The sequence below is a fragment of the Geospiza fortis genome, unplaced genomic scaffold (genome assembly GCF_000277835.1).
Source record: "Geospiza fortis unplaced genomic scaffold, GeoFor_1.0 scaffold130, whole genome shotgun sequence".
Lineage (NCBI taxonomy): Eukaryota > Metazoa > Chordata > Aves > Passeriformes > Thraupidae > Geospiza > Geospiza fortis.
Window position 1 is genome coordinate 8,910,783 of NW_005054300.1, and position 15,858 is coordinate 8,926,640.

At 38.8% G+C, this 15,858-nt stretch overlaps 1 protein-coding gene and 1 long non-coding RNA gene across 3 annotated transcripts in view; both read left to right on the top strand.

The window, feature by feature from the left end:
* Positions 1–1,213: 1,213 nt before the first annotated feature.
* On the top strand, positions 1,214–7,532 carry LOC115948629. Its single transcript, XR_004082427.1, has 4 exons — positions 1,214–1,889; positions 4,251–4,268; positions 7,014–7,099; positions 7,349–7,532. It is a non-coding gene; the product is annotated as an uncharacterized LOC115948629 (long non-coding RNA).
* Positions 7,533–8,297: 765 nt separating this feature from the next.
* Positions 8,298–15,858, top strand: part of PANK1 (pantothenate kinase 1) — a 34,545-nt gene continuing 26,984 nt past the window's right edge. For both annotated transcript variants that reach the window (XM_005416460.2, XM_031062549.1), the window contains exons 1-2: positions 8,298–8,392; positions 12,195–12,307. In XM_005416460.2, coding sequence (XP_005416517.1) covers positions 8,298–8,392; positions 12,195–12,307 — 208 coding nt within the window. The remainder of the gene's footprint in view (positions 8,393–12,194; positions 12,308–15,858) is intronic.

A 15,858-nucleotide genomic window follows, 5' to 3' on the forward strand; every position in this document is an offset into this window, starting at 1 on the left:
TGCAGCGACAGCGGGACCTCGGCTGCCGCGGGAAGGCGCCCTGGCCCTGCCGGGCCTGCCTCACCTGCCTACGGTGCTCGGCCTTAGCCTGTGTCAGGCGCGGCAGAAGGACGAGTGTAAGTTGGAGCTTGCCGGGACTCCGGGTGATTCCAGCCCTTCTGCTGGCTGTTTATAAACAGGGTAATCATTCTTTGCAGGTGGTGAGAGGGAAGAGGCCAGTGACCTGCTCGATGCCTTGTACCAGAGCAGGGATCAGCCGAATTGGGAAACTCCCCGTTTAAGGTCAGGATGTGCTGGTGCCCTGCCCTGGGTTCCCGGCCTGGCAAATGACAGCTGTGGAAGACACTTAGTGTGGTACCTTTGTTTAAAAGCTTCCCCAGGCAGAAATTGTTGCATGATGGGCATTTAATTTCTTAATCAGCAGTGAGAGGAATTCTTTGGCTTTATTTTCGAAACAATGTTGTAATGCAAATGAGATCATCGGTTTCTGGAATGTCAGGGTATGGAAATGTACAGAATTTGGTAACAAAAATCAGCATGAGTTTCTCTTTAGAATCAGGCAGAAATTCTTTGAACTTTAGTAAGAAATGTCTGCCAGTTATGAATTGAAATAAAAGAACAAGTAAGTTGAAAGTAGTCAGTATCTGCCGAAATTAAATGTTTGTTTTTCATTTGAAGAAAAGACTGCCAGCAAAAGCAAGCAACTCTGTAAAGGAATAATTCTACACAGATTTTGTATCAGCTGCTGTCATGAGGTTGTCTTTAACGTTAAATCCTATCTTTCTTTAAACAGAGGCTGTGTCATATCAGTAAAAGAGGTATACTAAAGGATTTCAGTTCGGTTGTAGGCCACATTGTAACAGTTGGTTTGTTTTAACGGCAGAAAATGATACAATGTTGAATTTGAAATTGTTTGCTAGTAAAACTGGAAAGCTCTTGAAATCATACTGTAAAATTTTGGGTAACGTTTTAAAAATAATGTTGGTTTCTGTCTTAAATAGAATACAAACTACTGAACTTACCTAATGCCAAAACACCTTTTTCATACCAGGAGAGGACTAAGAATGCCTCTGAAAATAAGGTAAAAAATTAGCTCCTGGGAGAAAATACAAAAGTTGCTGTGTTCTACTTGTTGGAAAGGAAAACCGAAGATCTGGGAATAGTTTGCAAGGTAATAGTTTGCAAGGTATATTCCTAAAAACATTGGGTCTATGACCTGCAGAACATTATTTTGCTGAGTTGGGGCGTCACAAGGCTCCTTGTACAGGCAATATTTTGATTTTGTTTGAATATTGGATTTCTGAAACTGTTTTTGTGATACTGCATAAGTTAAACTAGAATCTCAAAGGACTCCCATCAGGATACTGAAAGGGCAAACTAAACCACAACCTGACATGTGTTCCCAGCCTCACGCAAGCCGTGGTAAAGAAAACATTAGGTCAGCATAACCAATCCAACCTGCTTTGGAGTGGGAGATGGTGAAACTCCATCTATGTAAATAAGCTTTATGGCTTTCTACCAAAATATTCTTCTTAATTGGTTTGTGCAAGAACACCAGTTGCAACAAAAATATCTGCTGCTAAAGCAGCATTCAGTAACTCGTTCACCCCTGAAATTTGGTTATGTTTCTTCTCAAATTCTTTACAACTTGTGTAGCATGTTTGGCACTCACAAGAGGAAAATATTTTTGTAAAGGATTTGTTAGAAACTTACATGCCTTGTATTTGAGACAGGAATCAAAAGTTGTGGATAGTCTACTCGTGACAGTGAGATGATGCCCTATGAGACAGCACATCTCAGCTTGCTTTTACATTGCTGTCAGAAGTAATTAGAGACAGTCAACATTCCCCAGCATCCTTCAGCACGTCTGAGTGGCAGCCAAACCAGAGGTGGGTTCAGTTTCTTTGTACTCAACTCACCTTCCCCAGGGAATTAGCTAAGTGCTTGAGTTTTCTCTCATCACCCTTCTGCTGTGCTTCCCCATGCCCTGACAGTGCTGCCTCTCATCCTGGGTGCAGGCCAGGTCCTTCTGCAGAGGTCATTTGGAGCTGACTGCAAGAGCACTCCTGTTCCATGTCACTGAGATACCTTGGAGGAAAGTGGTGCACTGTGTAATCCTCCTGGTAGTCTGCCAGCCCTTTTGAATTCCTGTCTTTCAGAGCAGTACATGTCATTTATCCTGTTCCTGGCACAGTCTGGTGCATGCATTGCACACTTTCATTTGATCCTGTACCCTCATTGCTCCACTCTCATCAGTTGCCTTTAGGCTTCTAGTGCACATACAGCTGATTTTATGGACTCATAATATTGCAGGCTGTTGATTCACATTTTTTTCTTTAGCAATGTAGGTGTGTTTCCCTTTATAATCTGTTTTAAGCAATGAGCTACTTCTTCAGTCTTATGGAAGGCTTTGCCCCAGGGGACAGGTGGCATTGGGACAGAGATCTCTGGTGCTGGACTAAGAGGAGCAGTTGGCTGAGGCATCAGGCCCCCTCCCTGGGGGAGGCAGGAGCTTTCTGTCCTCAGTCTGCAAATACTGCTGCTGTTTTATAGCCAGTGTTACAGCTGAGTAATTGTGGGGTTTCAGGAGGGATAGGACGAAACCTTCTGGAAAGAGCTCACAGATGGTTATGAGGCTATTCCTTTGAGGTGCTCTAGGAATACAAAATATTCTTTGGAAAATTAATCATAGGCTCACTGCAAAAATGGGCCTTCAGGGGCATATTCAAACATGAGAGAGCCAGTCAAGGGCCTGGAAAGGAAGGAAGGAAGGGTCACTGATGGGCAGCTGGAGACATCTGTAACCTGCTGCTGGACTTAGGCCTTAATGCTTGTCCTCTGGACACTGCCATGCTTGTGCTTCTCACAGATGCAGAGAGGCCACCTGGTCCCATGCTGGTGTTTTATGCAATGAAAATGTGCTACATGTGCTCAATGTACCATTTTTAAATCTTCAAAGCTTCACATGAAAATCTGTGTATGGCAAACAGAATATTACTCCTTCAGCAAGAGCTGGGTTGTCTTAGATAGGAGGAGATTTGAAATATATATTCTGAGATGTATTTCTTTCACTTTGCATAATTAAATATTTAGTCTTTCTGTGTCTTCCTGTTTCTCTTCCCACCTTCTGGAATCCCTTCCATCCCTCTTTGAATTATTGCATAATTCTCTGATGAATCAAAGAGATCATTTCAGCTGTAACCAACCTTTAAATCTTGTAATTAAGCCAAAAACACTCAGTTATTCTCTGTAATGCTTTAATTCAAGTAATCACTGCTTTGAAGGTCAGATCTTGCATTTTGAAATCAGAACCTTCTGCCTGTCATAAATGGTAAGAACTGTTTTCACATTTTGACACAGGTATTTGTCCTGTAAATGTGTCAGCTGTTTTTTCTGACTAATAGTCATATGGTGAAATGGTGCAGTTAGTTTGTAGGGGTTTTAGATATGTGCATTCAATAGTAAAACTATTTTTAATACAATAATATGTAATAGAATAATAAATAATAATATAATTAATAAAATATACTGTCAAAAATTTATTCTGTGAAATTCTGTGTATTTTTATGAGAAAAGATGACTACTCTTAAATTGTGTACTGTGTGATTTTTAGGAACAATTGTGCATAGATGGCTTTTCCATAGTCAGTGGGGCACTTGTTGTGCCCCAGTAAATGAATACCAGCCCAGCTAGTTGGGCTGTGATCATGCTGAATCCTGTAAACGAGGCATTTTTGAGTTACTGGTAATCACATCATTGGAAATCTTGCCAGAGAATCCATGGAAGACTGATGGCTGGTATTGAATATTTGGTTAACGTTCTTGCCTCCTAGTCAGCATTATACCAATACCTCAGGACATACTCTTAGAAATGGCTCTACAGGTGGAATAATAAATTGAATACTGTACTTAGAGTAAATCAGGATGAGCTTTGGCACTGTTTTCCCATAGTCTGGATCTTGCATCTTAGTTTTCCTGTGGATTTCAAGTTCTTATAACCTTTTGTCATAAAAATTGAGTTGTATTGTTGATACAGAAGATACAGTCCAGAAACACTGACTACTTCAGGAATTTATTTTTATGTATGTTGCTTATATTTCATGAAGGGTATTTGAAATGTGCATCCAGCTTTTCTTTGGTTTCTTGAAATGCCTAAATGCCTCCTGCTTTATTTTTTTTAATTATTATGATTATTTCTAAAGCTGTGCCTAAATTTTACAAAGATTTGCATAATGTATTTTTACCTTCCAGGTCCAGGTCTGAGCCCAGGTATGTTGCCACTTTTTTGTATACATGATGTTAACTATTTTATTTGCAGTCAGTGTGCTAGCTCCAGGTTAAGGGGTGGAGGTGCTTTCCAAATCTTGTTAATAAAACTTTATTTCTCCCCATGTGTTATTGATTCTTTTTCAATCATCTGCTGAGCTGTATAAATACCAACAAGGGTAACTATAATTTGAAGGTAAAATCTCAGGGTTGGCTTTCCCTAAAATGAAACATATGTTTGAGTTTTATTTCAATTGAGGTTTCAGAAATTTTACTTCAGTTCCAAGCTGCTTGTGGAAATTCTTCATGGCATTCTTCAAGCTTTAATCCCTAGTATTACTTTTTGAAGAATATTGGTAGAGTTTTGGTTTTTTTTGTAGTGCTATTTAAGATGCAGGCTCTAAATAGCTGTCTAATGGTCCCAGAACCTTCTGAACAGCCCCAGAAAACTTTACCAAAGACATTCTGTTAAAAGTTACATTCTCAATTGTTACTCTATCATCTTACTAAAAGCTTAACAAGATAAATAAATTGGAACATTAATTCAGTACTTATCTAGAGTAATGCAATTCTGAAATAGGAAAACTGGCCAAGATACCACTAAATATATATCAGATATATAGCTTTTGGGTGAAGAAGCTGAAAGAATTCCAGTAAAGGAATGCATACAAACATCTGTAAGTTCTCTGTAGAAGCCAGAGGACTGGACAATTCTGTGTCTCAGAAATATAAGGTGCCTCTAAAAGAAGTGGATCAAGAGCAAGAAGTTTACTGCTCAAATAACATGGGCTAAATCCAAGGAGCAGGCTATGTTATAGTGTAGTATTACTCATCTTGCTGGCTCTGACACCCAAGACAGTCTCTTTTCTTCTTGCCAAATGTCAACCATCTGTCTTGATCTCAGGAATTAGTGCCATTTCCTGACATTATATACCTTTCCTTGGAATGTCACCCTGGCTTTGGGCACTCAGGACTTCTGCTGTAACTCATGTGAAGATGTGATTGGAGTGCCAAAGTCACACCACTGACCTTCAGATGTTTTAACTTGGGCTTCCTGTACAGCCTGTGCTCAGAGACACTCAGAATGGATTCAGGCCTAGGTTAAATTCTTGTTCTGGAAGTGCACTTGAACTACATGGTACAGCTAAGCTATGTAATTGTAACCCAAATTACCCTTTGGAGGAGCCTTGCTTTCTTCACTAGCCTCTTCGCTTAGATATCAAAATTAATGTCTAGTTTTGGGGAACATGGTTATCCTACAACATGATAAAAGGGCAAGGAATGAACATTAGAAAACCAGTTTCTTAACCAGTGACATACCTTTAAAGGACTGAAAGATAATGATTCTTTGACAATAGCAAATGGCCAGGGCTTACATTTTACTGTATTACCAGCTGGGCATTGGCCATCCTGGAGGAAAAACAAACAGAAGGCAGAGAATAATACATACTAGACATCTGCCCTGCATAGAACAAAATCACAGTCCTGAATAGAATAGCCTGCATTTCTACCATGCAACTGGACTACAGTGCTCCTTGCAGAGAAACACAGTCTTCTTCACTCAAAGCGGACCAGCAGATGAAAGGCTATGAAAACTCATGAAGTCTCAGTTCTTCTCAAAGAGTTGATTAATGAGCAGTTAACTTTTTTTTGGCACATTCTTATGCTATTATTTTTGGCCAAATCAGCCAGCATATCTGTGTGGCCAAACAGATGTTGGGGCAGCAGAAGAGCAGGCAGAAATACTGGTGGGACAGGAGGGCAGGGCTGCTTCTCTTGTGTTAGGCAGTCTTGGCAAGGCTAAACTGTTTGTAAAGTTGCATGTTTGGCAATCTTCAGCAAGGACTCGAATATGGAGGTGCCTGCCTGGATTGCAGCCTTTGAGCGTATCCAGACTTGCAGAGTTGGAGAGTATTCCCAAAGGTAGTTTAATATCTTGTTCTCGATTTGATGCTGCCTGATGTTGTCACAGCATGCTGCAGCCAAGGATAAGCAGAGTTTTGAAATGGGTCAGGCTTCCTTACTGAAACTTTACTCACAGCTGAAATCTGAAGAAACTGAAAGGCTGAATGCTACTAAGTACTGGCTGATCAGAAGTCAGAATAAACCCTGTTTTGCAAAAATTGAGAGGTTAATGGTGAAATTCCGTTGTTACTAATTCAGTTTTGTGCATCTGAATTTTCCTGTCTTGTTTAAACAAATTATAGGTACTGACTTCAGTTTCAGTCAGGTGCTTTGTGCAGTGTTGCCAAGTACTGCCATACTGCCTCACTACATTGTCTGTGTGGACCACTGAAGGACGCACATACATTTAAAAATTACTGTGAGATCCTCCTGGGTGAAAGGCATTATAAAAAGGAGATAATTATTTCAACATTTGATCCAGATATTCTATGTAATGCACATTTTGGCATTATAAAAAGAACCAAAACATTTAAAAATTTTGGGGGAAGAGAGGAGTCCTTTTTATTTTTAAGGATAATATTAGTATAAAATTAAAAATGAGTCATACTCTAACTAATTTCTAACTTGGTGACTCATGCTCTTGGCAAACTAATTATCCAAGACAAGTGACTCAGAAATAGATGCTATAGTTTTATGGCTATTGCTGTTACAACTAAACATGAGGCCTGATTTTGGGTGTATAAAATGTAGCTATATCCTGCAAGTTATGCCACAGTGCTGGTTGAGAGCGTATTATGCATGCAGATTTCTTCAATCTGATGTGGTTTTTTCCTTTTGAGGTAGGATGTGTAGCTAGCTTCTGAGTGTCTGAAGAAGCCATGGACACCAAGAATCCCAGGAGTGTATCTGGACAAGGAAAATCTAATCTGGTATGTATTTCTTTCCATCCAGGAGTGGCTAAAGCCTCATCACAGGAACATTTATCTGATTAAACTTTTCACTTCAGATTCTTAATAAATCGTTTGTTGAATATTATTGACAATATTGATCTGGAGATGATGGTAAGATTCATGCCATATTTGCTTGGGATGAATATAGTACCAGGCTGTTAGCTGTAATCCTCTCTCTGTTTTGTTTCTTTTTCTTTCCATGCCCTCCCTGCTCCTCCTTGGCTGCAGCCTGTAAAGTACTAGCGCAGTGCAGGTCTGATCTGATGAAACCACAACTAATGCCGCTGCCTGCCTCTGATGGGAAGGGAACCCAGACTATAAACTTGGGATTTCTGGCCTCTGAATAGGCAAGTCTGTTGCTCGTCTTTCCCTTTCCCCACCGTGGGTTCCCTTTGTTTCTGTTCTTCCTCTGTATTATGAACTCCCATTGAAGTTCAGTGTTTCTGTTTCCTGGGATCCCAGTTCGTTTGGGTGTACGTGCAATCTAAAGAAGTCACATGTTACCTCCATGGTGGGAGTTCATCATGCAACAAAAATAGAAAACAATTTTGTTTTAATAATTCTGAATGATTTTCAGCTGAAGCAATGAAAAGGAAAGTCAGGCATATTTTAGTGAAAAGTTCATGCTTCTCAACTATGATTTTTAAATTGCGAATTTAAGTCTATAGTAACATTAAAAATTAATCATAATTATTGCAGATACCTACACAGCCTTATTCTCAGAAAGTAGGCTATTTGTTAGAATAGCTGAAATTATTCCTGTAGTGAGACAGGAAAATGTCTTAAGCAAGCTGCACTGAACAGTAGTTTGCATTCTCTTTCTCTTGTTTGGTTGTAATTATAGCGGACAACAGATGAAATAATTATTGACGCAGAGAATAACACAAATCATGTCAAACAGGGACTTCAAACACTGTGCTTTGGGGTCAATTACCTGTGTGCCTGGAACTTTGATCACGCTGGTGAATGGCCAGATGACATAACTTGGGAGGATGTACATGCAAAGATAAATAGGCAGCTTTTCATTGAATTTTCAAGCAGAACAAGAAATGTCAGTGAAGTGAAAACGTGTGTTTCTAATATGCTCAAGGAACTTCAACAAAGGAAGCTAATATTGATGAATTAATTTGCTGAAATTGCAAGCAAGAGGCTTTGTTTGTTTGGTATTTAAACTTAAATGGATCCTGTTTCCAATAAGCAGCATGAAGGGGGAGTATTCCCAGGGCACTGCCATGCCAAATGGAAGACAGCATGTTCTCTGCCTGATGAAATGTAAGTTTGACTGCTAATCAGCCTGTCTAATGTACTGCTAGATTAATAGCCCATTTTCCTGAGAATTCAGCTTCTGGGGAACTGAAGCTGTTTTCTTTTTTTTTTTATTTTAAAGAAAATTAAGATATTCTGATGTTTTTCAAATAGAAGTCTTTCAGATATCCATTTCAGTACTGACCCTGCCAAGGCAAATGAGTTAAAAATCTGAGAATGACTTTGGAATTCTGCTACTAAATTTTTCAGTTGAGGGGCATGGAAATTGAAATTTCTGGTTTGAGTCAAACTGATCCAAACATAGCTTTCATTTTGGAAGTGAGACCTTTCTGCAAGTTCTTTCTCAGCTCTCTTGCTACTTTTTATTTTAGCACTATTGCTTTTTTTTTCTTTAAATGGAAGGTGAGAAGAGCAGTTATTCACAGTTTGTAAAGGGTTTGGAGATCTGTGTGCACAAAGCACTAGTAGGTGAAAATTATTTCAATTCAGAACTATGTTTTGTCTTCCTTTTTTCCTTGTGTCAGTCTATGCTGTGACTGAAGTCAATCTGCTTATAATCAAATCTAAACTTGGTTAGTGATTAGGGGTGGTGACTTTGGGGATTTTTGTTTTAATCACAGACTTTCTAGTTCACTGAAATTAGGGTTCCAGCCTGATTTCTCTCTGCAGGAAAGATAAGGGTTTTGTTCTTAATGTTTTCGTTAATTGTTTGTCTTTGCTGTTCCTATGAAAATAGTCATAATGAGTCCATCACTGGTGCTTTTTGCATTTGCTTCAAAATATGGGAATGAATCTGTTCTAAAAATTACTTTGTCTATGTATGTCTCTATATGTTCTGGGAGTATCTAAGGTCTGAAAATTGTTGATGATTAGGAGGTCATAAATCAGACAACTTTATTTTTTGTTTAGGATTTTAGGTCACACATATTGATTTCAGCTTGTATCAGGTTGCAGTTGCACCTGTGAATGAAGACTAATGTCATATTTGTGGGCATCATGTTATGCGCAGACCATGACCGCTGATGCCTCACAACCACTGCATCAGTATTTTTCTTATACCTTTATCTGTTGTGGTATGTGTACCTTCCTTTCTGATCTGCTTGGTCTGGTTGTTCTCAATCTTTCTTTTTTTTTTCTTTTTTTCTTTTTAGTTCTTTTTTTTTTTTTGTGTGTCTGTGTGTGTTTTGGGTTTTTGTTGGGTTGTTTTTTGTTTGATTGGTTTTTGGTTTTGGTTTGGTTCCCCCTTTCCTTCTAAGAAGAAATGGAATGAAGATACATGTCCCCTCTGATATATTAATTAAATTTTATAAATGAAGAAAAAGCAAATCATTTGGTGCTTACTACTTTCAGAGCAGTCAGGAAAAAAGGATGAGAGATAGATGTCTTTGCTGTATCAGTTCTGTTTTCAGTGGATATACGAAGGTTTTGTAAACTGAAGAAAAAGTATTTTGTCTCCTGTCTTACAGGAGATACACAAGGCTTTTGCTTCCTCATTCCATTTGTGAGATCACTGGCACCAAATGAATGGTAGCTTCTTTATCTGACATCCATGTCAAAATTAAGGATAAATACAATAAATTTTGTTAGCAGTGTTCATGAGATCAAGGAGTGTGATTTGCCATTTGTGGTTGAAAAGAACAATAAATGTGTATAATCAGAACTTTAAATGTGAGTGAGTGTCAAAGTAACGTCCCAGGGTGTTATGCTGTATGTTACGAGATACAAAATCTTTAGTGGTCCGTGGTACTTGGCATATGTTTCTTAGACACTTCCATGTTAATAATTAATCCAAAGAACTTGTTTTGATCACCCTTATGGTATCTTTGAGTCTTAAATTCCCATTAGACCAAGCATGTGTTTGTATTAGATATATTTTATTACAAGAAAACAACTGTTTTGGTGACACTAAGATCCCTGCAGTGAAATACAAATTGCCTCCTACGCAGGAGAGACCCTGAAACTTGATTGGAATGGTAGGGGTTTTTTTCACAATATATCTAATGAAAAAACAGATGTCTATAATTACAGTGTAATTTTTTTTTTTTTAGTGTATCCATAGTTTATACTGACCTTATGAAAGCCTGAAAGTTCTAAACTGGCCTCTTGAACATAATAAAATGCACAGCACAGAACATACTTACTTTAAGGTAAAGTCAGTAGTTCCAGAAATATTCAGAAGATATAACTATAGCAAACCCATTCAATGCTAGCATAAGGTTCTTTCCCTTTTTTGTAACCAGGTAGTTGGAGCATTTAAGGACAAATTTGTTATTTGTAGCATAGCTCCTTCCTACACAAGACTCATTCTTTGCAAACATGGATTACAAAGGTATTTTTAAAAATAATAGCATTTGTGTATTATTGTCTGTGATTGCCTCTTAAACTCACAAGGACATACTAAATGCTTTTTAGCCTAAAAAGATCTTTGGTTTATCTGTCTGAAAGCACATATTCTACTAAACTTTTAGCTCCAGGTGAGTTGTGGTATTTGGACTTAAACCCTCTGCTTAAATGTTCTTTCAGACATAACACTTCCTTGCTACTGGAGAAATACTGATGGTGTGGTGTGTTTCTATTTTACACCTATTCCCATCCCTAGGCTAGTTTAGAAGAAGGAAAATTAAACCTCTGTGTCCTTTCTAGGCTCTGATGGACACTGTGTGTTCCCTTCTGAGTTAGAGGAGTAAGCCAGTTTTGTCTGCATTGGAGGTATATGTATGCAGCTAGAATAGTTCAAAGAGATGCCGTTTTTATCTCTTCCAAACACAGGCATAGGAAGTCAGATTCCCTGTTCTTACCTGATTAATTTTCATTCATATCATGGATTTCATGATTCACAGAACGAAATTTCATGGATTTTCAGCATTTAAGCTTTGGGAGTAGAGACCAATTCAAGTAAAAAGTCTCTTGTGCAGCTGACTGTTGATAGGAGAACCAGTTTCTCTTCCTCTTTAGATGTGGCAGTGCTGAATAAGGATGAGGTAGTCTTTTGTACTTGACAGCCATTCATTCTTTCAAAGTGCTTGTTTTGAAACTATCACTTACCTTCTGGTTGCATTGTGAAGGACCACATGAAAATGCTGAGTTGAAAAGAAAGTGAAGACATTGAGCTGAACAAAACCAGTATGTATACATACATGAGGGTAATTATCTGTGGGGCCGTCAGGAGCAAAGGCCATTGGTTTCTCTACTAAGTGCTCTGCCACTTGTTGCAATAATTTATTTTTTTATGATGATGAACATTATTTCTCAATCAGTGGGTTGTGAACTTGCATGCTTTCCCATCACATTTTGTATATTTAAGTTTGATAGTTTAAGATAAGCAGCAGTACACTGAGCCAAATACTTGCGTACAAGGTAGACTTTATGGGGCAAAGGAGAGTGCACTGGAAATGAGTTTTTTAGCATTTTACATACCTAAGAGTTGGGATACATTACCTGTTTGTTTTCTTTTTTAAAAAGTTCTCTGCAGAATAGAAACTGTGGCATGGGAAAAAAAGATTATTCACCTCCAACAGCTGCTTTATCTTCACTGTCTGGTACTAGTAAGAAGAACCAAGGACCCTAAATGCTACTAATGTGGGGGATTTTATTTGAAATGTCTGAACTAAGGCACTTACATTTTCTGTTTCCTGTAAAAGAAGAGCACCAATAGCTCTTTAACTGCCAGGGATCAGTTAAAGTTGGAGAGGCTAAGTGTGAACTAAGTTAGAATTGTCCAGTTGGACATAGAAACAGAGGTATTGGCAGGAAGGGCTTTAGAGAGAAGGTTATCACTGCTTTGTGACTGCAGCATGCTTTTTTTCAGTTGGGATGAAAGACAGCAACCACAATCCCTAACATCATCTCAGAACTGCCAGAGGAGAACTGTAGAAACCACTTGGACTGCTGCAAAGTCTGGCTGCAGGGATGGGCAAGATGGTAAGACCAGCCTACACCTATGTCCCCTTCTGACCCTTATTTCCTAGTTTGGCTGTTGTTAGATGTGTGAGTCATCTATTACACAGGCACACGGTGATTGGAGAAGGGGGGACAGAGGAGAGAGTTACATTAGATGTTGTTAAGAAGAAATTCTTTACTCAGAGGATAGTGGGGCATTGTAAAAGGTTGTCCAAACAAGTTGTGGGTGCCCCATTCATGGGAGCGTTCAAACCAGATTGGATGGGGCCCTGAGCAACCTGATCTGGTGGGTGGTATCCCTCTACATGGCAAGGGTTTGGAACTAAATGGTAGTTAAGGTCCCTTCCACCCCAAACAATTTTATGTCCTAGTCCAGACAGCATTCCAGGTAGCATCCATGCTGCCTTGCCTGGCCACTGAGCTTGGCACTTGGGCTAGGAGATCTATCTATGTCCTATTTGTCATCAACAAAAAGAAAGAACATTCCTCCTCAGGGCTGTTCAGGCTGCCAAAGCAACGTTCCAGCTTAGGCAGGGTGCCTTTTTCCATGTTTCTCTCCCCTGATGAAAGTGAGGGGGAGATGAGCTTCCCCTCTGTGCAGGGCTTTTCTTCATAACACCAACAGATTTTCTTTAAGTGCCACAGAAGGCATAATTGAAAGAAGCCTGTACTAATAGGTGGGTGAAAAGGGAAGGAACTGATGGTCTCAATAGCATCTTTCTTTGCCTCAATCTGACAAAGATTTAGGCATATGACTAAATTTATGCTATTAATTTCCTCTGTCATCTGCAGTTTCCCCTCTCAGATGCACTAGTGTTTGAGGGAAGCAGAATTCTCATGTGAGCTAGCTGTTGTGATAAGAAGACTTCCTTAGCTTTCCTGAGTCACACCATAATTCCAGAGGTCCTTATGTTCATTTTAAATACTCTGACATTGCACTTTCCAGATAAGAATTTTACACAGTTTTAGAGCTGTTCTGTCCCATTTGATTTACACATCTATCACTTTTCATTATGTAGTTATGTTTGATTGTTGGTCTTCTAGCCCTGCAATTTATGAGAAAAAGAATTTGAAAAAAACATGTGTCTACCAAAGGTCTTGCATACACCAAAACAGTATGGGTGTTTTCCAGTTCTGAAGAGAAATTGAGAAGAAATACCAGACTCTTAGACTTGGCACTTTCTATTTGATATGGACAATATGTGAATATACCTAAAACAAATCAACAGTATCTTTTTTTTGTGAGGAATATTCTAAATAGATAATTTATTCTGCTTTACTGCATTTGCTTATTTCAAAGAGGAAAAATTGAGTAAGAACTAGTATAACTGGCCTGCAGTATCGAAACAGGATAAACATGGAAATAATTTGAATAGAAATATAAACAGGAATGGCAGAGTGCCAGCAACTGCTTGAATATAAATCCTCAGGCAGCTATAGCAGAAGTCTCTTTCCTTATATTCTTTGCATTGCATAAAACAGTCTGTGTAGTTTGAGAAGCTATGTTCATGTGTCTCATTACCACTTCTTTCCAAAATATAGCCAAACCTTTATAGCTGGTTAGCTTTGAATTAGAATAACACCACTGGTGCTCTGTAAGATTTTGTTGTTGTTGGTTTTTTTGGATAACAGATTTACATGTGGACTGCACCTGTTTGATACTTATTTTAGCTTAGCCTTAGGCCCTGGATATAGGAGTCCCATGTAATGAAGGAGGGAGATATAACCCTCATAGGTTCCTAAAAAATTTCAAGCCAGGTTGCCTGATGATAATATGCCTGAAAGGGTGGTGTGTTTTGTTTATTTGTTTGTTTGTTTGTTTGTTTGTTTGTTTTCTCCAGTTCGATTGGTTTTGAAACTGTCACACCTGGAGCACAGCACACAGTATCCTAACTGCAAGGGAGTCAGTAGTTTGCTGAAACTGACAGAGTTAGAGAATTGCACACTAGCCCTCTGTGTTTATAAACAAATAAAAAGAGGTGAGAGAAAGCTGAGTGTCCAAAGCACAGGCAGGTATGGAATAATCCATGAAGTGTTCACTGTGCAAATGTATAATATGCAGTGAGTCAGTACAGCAGACTTGTTCAGTGATCTAAGGTAATTTGTATCTTGGATTGTTCAGCATACAATGTGTTTGTAGTCCTTTTCCTACCACATTGCTGACTGTCAGTGAGATATATAGAAAATATTTTAAAATATAAACTAGGACCTTCCACCTGCTTCAGCTGAAGAAGAAAGACTGAAATGTGGAGTAAATGTTAATTGTGCAAGAACTGAAGTAATCCTTGACTTTGTTTGTCAATATTGCACCTAGATTCTATTTAGATTGTCTTACAAGTTTAACTGAAAATTGAACTGGCAAACAGGGTTTGTTTAGAAAGCTAGGGTAAAAGGAAGAGGAAAAATTTACTTTAGTTGCACCAAGGTTTTAGAAATTTCACTTGTAATACATGCCATGACTTCATTGACAGATTTTATATGTTCCAGTCCACTTCTGTCTGTGGCATAATTGTGCAAAATTAACAGCAAATGTTAGGGAAATACTTAGTTGGAAATAAAGGATTGGAAGGAACCTTCCAAAGGTGCCTTCTCCTTGCTTCAAGTCTGGATCAGTTCTACATAAGCCATTTGTCCACAGATACTTAGTTTCTCCTCAAACTAGCAATGAACAGTTAGCTCTTCTGGTTCAGTCTGATCCTTGTCTAAGTTCATGCTAGGAAATGTCTGCCTCCAGTGGAAAGTAAATTTTCCTTCCTGCAGTTGGACTTACGAATTTTCTTATTTCTCAACAAGTGTGATGATTTCCTTTGCTGTTACCTGTTCCAGAATGTATATCCCTTCAAATCTTTCATTTCACAGACTAAAACTTGATGTTTTCATTTCATTCTGTTTGTTATTCCAAAAGTTTTTTAGAAGCCTAAAACTGGACACAGTACTTGAGTACAGTATTCCAGTGAGTCAATGGAAAGACTATTCTGCTAGCAGACGGAAATTTATGTATGCAATTGAAGGTGCTTTTGCTTTTGTTGGAGTAAGGTAAAAAGTTGCCACCTTTCAGCTGAGATACAGTAACTACTGGTGTATCTGCTCCCAGCAAATGCAGAGACGATCAACAGGTTTGATCTCCTGTTCCATATGGGGCTGGCTGTATGTGCAGTCAGTTTCTGTGAGAAGGGACAATTGTTACCAGCTGGGGACAGTAGCACCAAGGATTCCTCATGCCCGAAGAGGTTAGACTTGACAATTTCATGTACCCAGCCAGCTGCCTAGATCTGGTGTCAAATGGCACAAAGGTCTCTGCCAGTCCAGGCAGCAGCCTTCTGCTTTGTGGTTTAAACATAATCAGGTAAGTTAGGGACTTCTGAAGGAATTCTACAGTTTTGGAAGCACTAAGCCCCCATGTAGCAGTAAATGTTTGTTGCCTGTCTTCCTTCTTACCCTCTTCAGAGCAATCACTTTTGGGCTGGTAATTGCCAGTGCTTATACATAAGAATATTAAGAAAACTCTTAAGTATTTAAATCATCTTCAGAATATTACTTGCAGGTTTTTAGGAAGAAAATTTTACTTCGTT